Source organism: Plectropomus leopardus, chromosome 19, assembly GCF_008729295.1.
Source record: "Plectropomus leopardus isolate mb chromosome 19, YSFRI_Pleo_2.0, whole genome shotgun sequence".
Classification (NCBI taxonomy): Eukaryota; Metazoa; Chordata; class Actinopteri; order Perciformes; family Serranidae; genus Plectropomus; species Plectropomus leopardus.
This window is the reverse complement of record NC_056481.1, coordinates 25635787-25648354: the sequence shown is the minus strand read 5'-3', so window position 1 is coordinate 25648354 and position 12568 is coordinate 25635787. Positions and strand designations below refer to the sequence as shown.

Sequence of the window (12568 nt, the reverse complement as noted above, 5' to 3'; positions counted from 1 at the left end):
CAATTGATTTTAAGATTTTACTGATCGCCTTTAAAGCTCATCAGGGTCTAGGCTACATAACAGAAACACCAACCACTTATGAGGCAGTGCAGCCTTACATCCTCAGTTCGGGCCTCTGGCTAAAACTAAAGGTGACCGTGCCCTTTGCCATCGGGGCCCCTAGACTCTGAACCACAAAAGTTGTCTAGTAGATGGTGTCGAAAGTTCGTACAACTATAAATCATACAGAGAAACTGGGACTAAAACACACACGGAGGGAGTGTGACTTCATTCTCAGTGTAGGAAGCCATTACTCCACCATATCTTTACAACAGCAAATACTTGTGTGCTTCTGTATTAATGTTGTGAATGTCTTTTGGACCTTTGCCACTGTGAGATAAGGTGTTTGGCCTTGCCGGAGGCTTGCGCTCTCCGAGGGCCCCTCTAGTTGCCTTTCCTTTGTTGTCGTCTGTACAAAAGGTGCCCGGCAAAAGAGTGTGATCTGCTCTCACTGGACCGGGTCGGGTAAAGGTTGAATAAATTAATGACAACATGGAAAGTGGAAATAAAATTATTATATTTGTGCATTAATTTCACTTACAATAGACACGTACATATGTATGCCATGTATACCAGTGAATCTCAGTTCACAGTCTGCGGTCTAATCTGGCCTCCAAAGTGTATCAAGTGGCCCTCCAAACATTTTCTAGTTTGCAATAAAAATACAATGATTCACACTGGGGATTGTTTTTGTACTTTTAGTATACATAAGGTGCCAGGGTGCATAAAACAGCATCAAAACAGAGCTTGTTTATCAAGAAAAGTGCCAGTGGAGGATCCCCCACACCCCCTGACGGAGGTCCAGTAAGACAGAGGTCCTAGCTAAGCCACTAATGTCCTAATATTCTAGAAACATTCTGAAATCCGCAAAACGTCCTAAAATCCAACGTCCAAGAAACGTCCCAAAATTAGAGAAATATCCTAAAATCCAAGAAATGTCCTGAAATCCTGAAAAACGTCCTGATATTCTAGAATTGTCTTAAAATCCTAGAAAAATCCTAAAATACCAGAAATTTGTTAAAAATCCAGAAACAACCTAAAATCTTACAAATGACCTGAAGTCCTAAAAAAATGTCCTTTAGTCCGAGAAACGTCCTAAAATCCTAAAAACATGTATGGGGCTGCTGAGACTGGCCCCTGGCCTGCTGTCATTCTGCAGAAATGGCTGAGTATCCCTGAAGTCCACTGTTTGTATGTGCATGTATGTGTGCATGTATGTGTGCGTGTATGGATTTATGTTGTTACTGCACCTCTACACGTTTTGACTTTGATCTCAAACATTTAAATTAGCATTTTAAACCATTTGCCAACATTAAAATAACTCTGCAGATTCAATCCGAGTGTTTCCACCGGCTATCAAAAGCCCACATCAGTTGAACTCTGCTAATTACATTTCTCCCACTGTGAGTCTGGCAGGTCTGAAATTAAAAAAATAGAAAAAGCTGAAGCAGAAACTCTGCCCGTCTGGGTGACCTGCTGGTGGAACGTGGCCCTATCTCACCGCTGCAGATGCTCGCCCCTTTTGAACGCCCGTTCTGCTTTTTGTGTTGCAGTGCCGTCGTTCTGGGGGCTGGTAAACTCTGCCTGGAACCTGTGCTCAGTGGGGAAGAGGCAGTCACCAGTCAACATCGAGACCAGCCACATGATCTTTGACCCCTTCCTCACGCCCATCAAGCTCAACACAGGCGGACGCAAGGTAAGGACACACAAATGCAAAACACAGCGTCTGTCCTCGGCAGGCCTCGTGGCTTTGTTGACTCTCTTTGGGTCGCTTCTGATAGACGTTGCACTTCACCGCTCAAGTGACGGTCGCTATTGTGATGCTGTTGTTTGGCTGCTATTGTACTTTGATACGGTGTGTGTCCCCCGATTGATGCTCCTGACTGCTGTTTGTTTTGGCACACAATGTGAGCTGTTTGTCCGACGAATACTCCGCTGGAGATAAAATCCCAAACAATTCGCCCATTCAGAGACGCACAATGGTTGTGTTCTGGTTCAAGGGAAGCCTTGACTTTATCTTAAGGGCTTTGCAGATGAAATCCGGCGGCCTAACAGCGGATTACTCAGGCATATTGTTTATTATGCTCTCCTGTACAGTTGTGGAGCAAGGACAGCGAGGATCGCAATTCTGCTCCATCCTGTGCCATATGACAGCAGCTAATTGGGAAGCCTTCACAGATGGGCTGCTTGCAAAAGTGCACGGTTGCATGGTGAGATTAATGTAATGATTAGTTTATGTTTACATGCCAGCAGTTAGTACAGGGTTAGCCTCGGGCAATGATAGAGCATACAGGACGCATTGCAGTTTACCACCTATGGCAGACTGGAAAGATCCAAAAATAGCCCCACGTTGTGTCCTTGGACCCCTGCTTGATCAGATTATACTGTTGGAGGACTTTAGTCATTTGCAGTCAGAGAATATAACAGAATTAGTAGGAAAACCTGTGATTACAATAGTCACTCATACATTTTCTCGGCTGTATAATATCTACTCTAAGTGAAAATTAGATTGAGCAATTCCTCTTTTTGCACGGCCTCCCCCGCTGCTCCCTCAAGGACTTCACTTTGAGAGCAGCTACCCTGCAGTGTGTCCGGAGTAAGGACATTGCTCACAGTGGCACAGTGTTATTGCTGTTAAGACAAATCCGAGAGGAGTGGAGAGGAGTTGAAAGTGGAGACAGTGTTGTTTTTCCAACATTAAAGGACGATTCTCAGTGTCATCGCTCCAGGAAAATGCTTTTGGACGAATCAGTCAGAGATATGCCACCTTGAGACCGTCCTCACAGCAGCATTTGTTTTTTGGCTGAAACACCCTAAAACGACCTATGCTGACATTTTCTTGACAAGTGATTTCTTGCAGTTGTGATCGCTGTCCTCTGCAAATAGCACCAAAAAGACGCTATGATGTTTCTATACAGTCGCATCTACATCAGGGATTCTTAACTTGCAAAGTGCAGGGGCCACTTTTGCAAATGAGGAGGCCAGGGGCCAGCAGCAGCAGCCCCACACATATACACAGGGGTGTGTCCAGGATTTAAGGACACAAGGCTTAGCCCGAACCTGTCAGGAGGTCCATGGGATCATCTCCTTGAACTTTTTTTTTTTAAATTAACAAGCTCTATTTCAATGCTCTTTTTTGTAGTCTAGGACCTTGTGTATATTTAGAGTAGGGCTGCACAAATAAGTAAAAAAAATCTAAATTTCAAGATGGCCAAGAGGAATATCCAAATTGCAGGAGCTACAATAGGAACAACACTCCCCTTTTTTAAAAAAAAATTTCAAATATTTTTTTTTAAATCTAAATGACAAAAAATAGTGAAAAAAAACTCTAATATATAATATATATATATATATATATATATATATATATATATAGATAGATAGATATATATAGATAGAAGAATAGATAGATTTTTTTTTAAATAGAAGACTTTTTTATCAAAGTAGTTGGTAATTAATTTTCTGTCAATTGACTAATTGATTAATCAACTAATCATTGCAGCTTTACTTATTTAAGCTGTTATGTGATTACATATGTAACAAGTCATACTTTATTTTTGCAAAAATCCTCATTTGTAAAGTAACTAAAGCTTTCAGATAAATGGAGTGAAGTAAAAGTAAAAAGTGGCATGAAAAGAAAGTGCCTCAAATTTGTAATTAACCCTTTGAAACCTGGATTGACATCCACTTCTTGTGCATTGTTTAGACGCCCTTTAAAAGTATTTAAACCTTTTGAACCTTAGCAAAAAGGGTTAATTTTCTTTTGAAAACACAGGGAAAAATGAGCGACTTTGCTAATAATATCCTGCAAGTTGCAAGAAATTAGTAGATTTAGAAAAAATGTTTTTATAAAAAGGGAAAAATAGCCCAAAATCTTCTTTTAATGATATTTAAAATGATTTCTATCAGGCTTTTAAAACATTTTTTCCAGGTCATTTGCTTGTTTTTTTGTTTTGTTTATTTAATCATTGTTTGCTTGTTTGTTTGTTTTGGGTTTTTGTCTGTTTGGTTGGATTTTTTTGTGCTAATTTTCAGGTCATTTTCTTGTAATTTTTACTAATATTTGGGTCATGTCTTCTGAATTAACTTAATGCCTTTTTTTTCCATGTTTTTGAAAGAAATTAAGCCAATTTTCACAAGTTTCAAAGCTTTTAGTTACATTCCACTACTGAACATAAATATACATTCTTTTTAATTAGTTTCACAAATAACAACAGCAGAATTTTTGCTCTCCAAATGATCACATGACAGCACACATTAACACAAACCCAAGTTCAACTTTCTTGTTTATCTCTGAAAAGTTTCAAGAGTCCAAAAGCCATTTTGCACTCTTCCCTCCTCTTTAGCTTTATCTCCCCCTCTCCCCCCGTCTCTCTGCAGTGGCCTAAATGTAATCTGTTGTGTCTCCATCTCTCTGAGCACCTGAGCTGTCAGCCGGCGAACACGAAGCTGGCTTCACCTTGTCAGTGCTGATTCATCCCCGCTCTGTCTCTGGCTGTTTGGCAGCCAGTCAGCCTTGGCCAAACACGCTACGGAGACCGGTAAAGAGCTCCCGCCTCGGCTCGCCGCCGCTCAGCTCGCCATCTCCACACAGAGAAGAGCTTAAGCCCACTTTCTGCCCACGAGGAAAGCAAAGAGAGAAGATTAACCCCTCCCCAACACCCTGTGTCACAACAGCCAATCATTGAAACTGCGTACGGAAGATGAACTCCTGGTTTAATAGATTTCCACGCTGCCCTGCATTGTGGCAAATGAATAGTTAAAGGAAATTTAATTGACCTCCAAAGAGAAATTTTAATTAATGACAGGGAGACATGCGAGGCCGTGCATGGCCGACTGAAGGAATCACAGTTATGAAAAAGGCACCATTAATTGAATATTTACTCTGCCATAGATGAGCTGCAATTACTTGAAGAGATTTTAATGAATTTAATCACTTAGCCGGGGAGGTGAAAAAAGTGATTTCGGAGTCCTCACTCTCCCGGTGAAGTGTTTCCTGCACATTTATGAAAAGCGCTTATGAAACAGGATTAGATGTCTTTTGTTCTTTTTTTTTCCCCCGCTGCTTTATATTTCAAACTAAATGCACGGGGAATCTATTAGCACCGCGGAATCGGTGGCGTTCTCCACATTTGGGGGACGTGGGGCTCTCTCCTGCTTTTGTTCTTGCTCTTTGAAGTCAGGTGCATGGAAAAAAAATAGCATCATGAGCATCAGTGCCAGGTGGTGTATTCCATAAAAAAGGGATATTTAGTAATGATGTCTCGTTAATGGTATTCTGAGTTCAGCAAAAGTCGTGCTTTTAACGTTTTTAATCATATTTTGGGCGCTAAACGAGTTCCAAATGCTTTTGTGACAATCTGTGACCCTTCAGAACACCAGCAGGGGACTTCAGCTTGTCTCCATTCTTCTTCTTCTGTTTATGAAAAAACATCTTCCTGTAATCCTGATCAACTAGATGAGGAAATCTGACAAGCATGCAGGTGTGTGTGTGTGTGTGTGTGTGTGTGTGTGCGTGTGCGTGCGTGCGTGCGTGCGTGCGTGCGTGCGTGCGTGCGTGTGTGTGTGCCACTGGCAGCCCTGAATCTGCCTAATTACAGTGAGTGTTAGGTAGAACAACAAACAGCAGGCTCTTGGACAGCAGCTGTACTTTCACTCTGGAGGGAATAGCCACATTCTCAGGTTTGCCCAGCTGGACGGCCAACCACCCAATCAGATATCAGCCAGCCAGTCTCTAAAGCTCTCTCTCTGCGCGTGGCTTTAATATCCTGTGTTTGATAGCAGGTGTGTGGTATCACACCGAGTGTGTGAAGCTTTCGGCAGACCGGTGCAAGTTCTGCTGCTAGTGTTGGGTCTTTTCCAGGCTGGCTCGCTGCAGATGTTTGCAGCTAGCTCAAAGGATCCATACATGTGCTCCTGGACCCGTTGATAATAGTTTTTGGCGATGAGTCGCTGAAGCAGATGCACTGTAACCTGGATCCAAGGGGTAGCTTTCACAACTACTCGTTTTTACTTGTCACAAGGTTTTAATAAGTGTTGGGGTGGGTGGGGAGTTTGCAGAAACTATCTTTATTTAATCTACCGTAAAACTTTAATTAATAACCGGGGCAATTATTTGCTTAAATCATTCAACAAGCTTCTATTAAGGACAGGCATCTGTGTGAGACCAGCTTTTAATTCCTTTCACACAAAACTGTTGCTCAGAAATAGGAAATACAAATGGTATTATTTAACCCTCAGAAACCTTTTGGCAAATTTGCAAAAAAAAAAAAAAACACAAATTTGCTTTTTTTTTTTTTAAAGATTTTAGGACATTTCTAGGATCTTACAACACTTCTCTGATTTTAGGACATTTCTCAGAATTGAGTACATTTCTAGGATTTGAGGACATTTCTTAGGTTTTAAGACACTTCTAGGATTTAAGGATATTTCTCAAATTTTAGGACATTTCTAGGATCTTACATCACTTCTCTGATTTTTTGCATTTCTTGGATAAATAAGAATATTTATTTGTTGCTGCTTGGTAATTATCTTGTCAGCTCTGAACTATGTTTCATTTTTTCTTGTTTTTATTGTGTTATTTAAAAAAATGTTAAGCACTTTTTTATTCTGCATCTGTGAAAGGTTATGTGACATGTTTTAATCTTTTAACTGTCTCTCATTGTGAAACTTCTTGAAACTTCCAAGGCTTGTTCTTGCATGCTCTTGGATCTGGAGTGTCCTCTGGCTTGTGGGGGTCACAGTCAAACTCCCGTCATATACAATGTTTGCTGCTGTACACATGAGAGTCAATAGGCTGACAAGTATAAGTCTGCAAACAAAAGCTCAGTTGCAAAAAAAAAGGTGGTGAATGCATTACAATATGTAAATATTCAATTATGCAAATTGAAGATTCAAATTAATTAGGCACAAGTTTGGGTTGGCTGAACCTGTGAGGTTGTCGCAGCATTACAAAAGGGAGCGGGGCCATGTGTATGAAAACCACAATTACCATCATCTGACTGAGGCCCGTTCTCACTTCTCAAGGCGGGAGATTGCTCTAATTGCCTCTGCTATGCAGGGGCCTTGAAGCTGAGGGATTCTTCTCATGTCTCAAGCTCCACAGATAGCTGGACGTGTAACAGCGATGTCGGAGCCAGCGTCCGTGGCATATCCATCTGTGGGCCTGAATCTCAATTACAAACTGCTCAACAGAGGGACAGAAGAAAGAGGGAGATGGTGGGAGGGGGACAGAAAGGAAAGAATCAGGCCACAGTGCAATAGGTGTGTCCCAATAATTCAAAATGCTGAACGCTGTAACTGCAAAATTCTTAAACTCTGAAAAAAAAAACATTGTCATCATAATTGCTGTCATTAATTTGCTTTGACTTGTTCAAACACAACACTGTCAAAGCAGAGATATATCTTGAACTTAGGAGCACATACCTTGCAACAACCAACAGCTGGTTGAAGACAGATGGGTGTTTTCACGCAGTGGCTTCCTTTGGGAGCAAACACAAACTGAGGAAGGTAATTACTCAGATTGATTATACTCCCAGAATCAAGTGTGGATGCATCAGAAAATTGTCCGAGTCGGGCATCTACTAAAGGGCACTGAGGGACCTCTGCTTCTTTGGAAAGTGCAGAACAATTTTCCAACTTGTGGCATTATTCTATCACTTTCCATCGCAACTTTGAAGTCAAATTGCTTTTTTGACCTCAGAGCCCCCTATGTGTAGAATTTGAAAATTGGAGAGAGTCCGGACAGGATGCACACACACTGAATGCACACACTGAGTTAGCAAAATAAACTGCATTAAAGAACTGCTACTGCTGTACAATCTAAAATCTGCAGATACTGTCAAACTGGGCCCATGTGAGAAAATACCACAAATTTAATGCTTGATTATTTTATATACTGTATGATAAAGAAAAGATAAAGTGACCTCAGCATTTTATAAGATTTAAAGGATTTTGGGACTTTTCTAGGATTTAAGGACAATTCTCAGATTTTAAAACATTTAGAGGATTTTAGGATGTTCCAAAGATTTACAGACACTTCTAGGATTGAAGGACAATTCTAGAATTTCAAGGCGTTTCTTGGATTTAGCAACATTTCTAGGATTTTAGGATAATTTTAGGATTTTACAACATTTCTAGGATTTTACAAGTGTAGTATTTTGATTTGTTTCTCAGAATTTAGGCCATTTCTTAGATTTTAGAAAGTTTCTGGGATTTTAGGACACTTCTATGATTTTAGGATGTTTCTAGAATTTTAGAACATTTCCAGTAATTTCTCAGATTTTAGGGCATTTCTAGAACTTTAGGACATTTCAAGAATTTTAGGACATTTCAAGAATTTAAGGACACTTCTATGATTTTAGGATGTTTCTAGAGGTTTAGGACATTTCCAGGATTTTAGGACATTTCTCAAATTTTAAGACATTTCTAGGATCTTAGGACAGTTCTATGATTTTTAGGACGTTTCTAGAATTTTAGGGTATTTCTAGGAATTTGGGACGATTTCTATGATTTCAGTATGTTAAGCATGATTTTAGGACAAATCTTGGAATTTAGGATGTTTCTCATATTTTGGGACACTCCCATGATTTAAGGATGTTTCTAGGGGTCCAGGACATGTCATGGATTTTATGACATTTCTAGGAATTTAAGATATTTCTGTCTTTTCCTAGATGTTGCTAGGATTTTGGGACATTTCTTGCAACAGTGTGCCTCATTTATGTGTTTTTAATAGTTAGTTTTTGGACAATAAATCGGGACGAGGAAGGTTTGTTTAACATTGACAATACTTGTTCGTCAATCTGAAAAACAGTGATGTTTAGATCTGATGAAGGTTCCAAGTAGTTAATATGGCTTGTACATGGACAACCATCCACCTCATCATTTATACTGCCAGTAACATTCAAACCGTCATGCTTATGACTGTGCGTATTTGGAGCTGCTATTTGATCTCGGTTTAAGCACCACATGGATCCAGAGTTCAGCAGTGCACCTCGGGGGAAACATCGGACTTGAGTTCAGAGTTGATTTAACAACAAAATGAAACTTGTGATTGTCTGTTCTCCACATCTATCTGTTGTGTGTCTCCTACCCGACAAACTTCAATCAGCTGCATGTTTCCTCTCAGTATGTGGTCTGTATTCCCTCCTGGATTGCTTTCGGCCTCAACACGCCGCTGCCATGCCTCTGCGCTTGCTGGGCTTGGTTAGAGTCGTTAGATTAGAGGAGTGTGCGTTTAGACTGTGTGTTTGGTTGAAGGAGTGAGATAGCTGTGGTGTGTATAGGGTGTGTACAGCAGCATATGGCAGGATGATTCACAGAGAAGTGGGTCAGAGTTAGTATTTCTGCCGTCCTGCAGTCTCACAGGACAAACATGCAGGCAGGGGAGGACTCTGACACCGCACAGCAGGATCCACACAACTGCCACCATCTTTGCTTTACAAATAGCTCTCATGGCAGTGATTAAAGAAAGAAAACAACTCCCTGAAAAACTAGAGAAGAGGCAATCAGAAGGTTTTCCTGTGATCGCTGTACGCAGAATATACCAACTTTATTTATGTATAAAGGATGTGTGATTTTCCAGTGTTGAGAAATCAAAGTGAGTCTCATGTGATGGGCTGGATTCTGTATGTGCAGCCCTTCCAACTTGTTTGAAAACTTCTCCCTCTCTTCTTCACATTGATGGATCCTTTCTCAAAGAGCTGGTAATGACATCTCGAGGGAGGACGCTCTGCATGCTTGTTTCTCGGGGTTTAGGGCTCAGCTGACAGAGCCTACGCTGGCATGTTCCTGAAAGAGAAGTGGTCATAGCAACAGCAGATGAAGATATTTAGTGTCCTTATTAATGCATTTGACCACCTTCTGTAATTGCACATTTTTGTTTCAGTGCTCTTTGCATGGAACTGAAAGTTTAAAGTTCAATCTAATGATTTTCTTTAAAGATTTTTTTTTACTTTTGTAATTTAAACAGTCTGCTTGTATGTCCCCTTTGTCTTTTCTATAGTGTAGGGAATTTATACTAATTGTGTATTTTTTTGCCCAACACTTCTACATAATAGCAAAAATATGGCCAGACTAGAGGAGCACAGACCTCTGCCAAGGCCATAAGCCCCATCTCAGAATGTTAACGAAAATGTACAAGTAGCTCTTTTCACAATCCAAAATTTAATTGGTGTTTCCTTGGCCCTTACTTTGCCCTTCCACCAAGTTTCATGAACATTGAGCCAGTAGTTTTAGTAATCTTTGTGACAGACAAATAAATTGATCCAAACCAACTGAACTGAACTGCACTATTCAGTATTTTTATACTAACAGTGAATCAAATAATATTTAGTAACTTTTAGTCAGTGATTGGCTAGAAACACAACTACGAATAAATCATAATATTGCTCCATTACTTTCTGGATTTGTAAATGAGCAACTGTTTGCTAAAAAGTTTGCTATATCGCTTCATGAGCTGTTAATAAGTCAATATGTTTACACCTTTTTATGTTGTGCACATTTTGGCAAAAAGATTTATTAATGCTGCTGATGCTAATGCTTGTTATACAATTAATACGAAATTGGTGCAATTTAATAATTTTCATGAAACTTCAAGAAGACATGGGTTTCTTCTCCTTATAAGATAAATAATAGCTATGTTAGCATCATTACAGTGAATTAGGAAACAGTCTCGTCCATAGCAACAGAGGACTCCCCTATACCTCTCAGCTGGGTAGGCAGCTCCGTTGTAATTCCTCTAAATGCTACCTGTGTGAGATATATGGCTCTAATAAAACCATATCAGGCTGGTATAATTGATGAAGTCATGCCGGTACCCCTTGGGACTCTCTGTAAGTCTTTATTGCTGACGAAGACAAATTATTTAACGCAACGAGGTTGCTAGACTTCCCGGAACTTAGACAGGCGAGTCAGTAATTAGAGTGCAGTTACTGGCAGGCCTGTCACACCAACAATCCCTCACCAATGCACACACAGATATGCACAGTGGGTGCGGTGCAAACATTATTTGGGTGGGGTGTGGTAGCTGGCAGCTGGGAAAGAGCAGACAGCTTTCTGAAAGACTGGCAGATAAGATGAAAGAAGAAACATGGGTATATATTCCAGAGCTGTAGATACCGGTCCATCTACTGAGCTCCGCAGGTTTGGAACGGTACTATTGCTCCGGGAAAACAGACAGAGTAGGAGAGGAGTATGATGGGAACAAGCACAACTGCAGCTGGAGGCTGAAAACATTTCGACAGTGGACACTGTAATATGATTGTTGGGGAAACCCTCTACTGCTCCAGTTAATGATAGTACATACTGATGGAAAATTGAAATCTTTGACAATTCTGTAGCATCCAGTGATGACAAAAAGCTGTGTGAGCTGGTGATTCAGTGACTGAAGAAGAACTCAGGAGACTTCAATGAATTACACACATAGACTGTAAATAAAATGGATGACACACCCCCACTTACCCCTGCTATGCTGAAGTGAGGTTAAAATATCAGAGATATGGGCGTTGCCATCTTTCTCTCTGCCATCTTGTCACCTTTTTCTAATTTATTTCAATTTGTGGGACATTTTTTGCCCAGTTGGTCATTGCCTTTTTTTCTACCCATGTTTTCAAAAGAAATCCAACCAAGTGGCTCAGGTTTCAAAGGGGCATAGCTTGTGAAAGGAACGCAGCACAGGAAAACTGCCATCGATTCAGGTTTCAAAGGGTTAATTTATCTAATTCAATTTATTATATTTCTCAGAGCTTTCTCTGGAGCTACAATAGGCTGTCTAACACTTCTGCAGTGTTGCATTGATTTTGATACTTCTTTTTTTTTTTTAAATCTGTCTCTCCTGAGACTGCCAACTTTATGAAAGTACAATATTAAATCACCGTTTCGCCCCTTTAAACCAAATAGCCCGTCTGCATATGTTTTATTATGTCTAAAGCAAGCCTTTCAGATTGTAAATTCAAGAGGTAGTAAAACTGTGCCTATAGGACTGTCAAAAAAGCTTTTGTTCTGCTTTCAGTTCATTTTCGGTACTTGACGTCTTTATGCTTATCAATGGTTTATTTAACAGGATTTGACCTAAAAGTAGTCAAATCATCCAACATCAGGGCCTCTCTCAGCTGTGTCCACTCATGCTCCTACACCTTTGTCTTGCATGACTGTCATTTGAATCTGTATGTTTTTCGCTACTTATCTCTCATCCATCACAACGACTGACGGCCAGCCCGGGGCCCGCCGTCATATATCCGTCAGCAGGGACAAGATGGATGAGAGTCCACCTGCTCCATCACTCCTCTCTTCCACTCACACACCCCCTGTGTTTCTCTCACTCCCTCTTTCTCCCATAATCCCTTATTCTCATCAGTCATTTCACTCAGGCCTCTAGAGCCTCCTCGGACCCTGATGGTGGAGTAATGACAGTCCTGTTTGTATGGGCTTGCTGTTTCAGTGGGGAGAGGAACATAATAGGGAGTCATTTTCCCCAATGGCACCTGTTTTTTGTTTGAATCCTGCTCCTGGTATTCATAAGATAGTGGGC

General features: G+C 40.6%; 1 protein-coding gene across 1 annotated transcript in view; it reads left to right on the top strand.

Annotated features, from left to right (window-relative positions):
• The window catches only part of ca10a (carbonic anhydrase Xa), a 284872-nt gene that overhangs the window by 119053 nt on the left and 153251 nt on the right, over nucleotides 1-12568 (top strand). Inside the window, 1 exon segment of the mRNA XM_042508113.1 lies at nucleotides 1593-1735. Coding sequence (XP_042364047.1) covers nucleotides 1593-1735 — 143 coding nt within the window.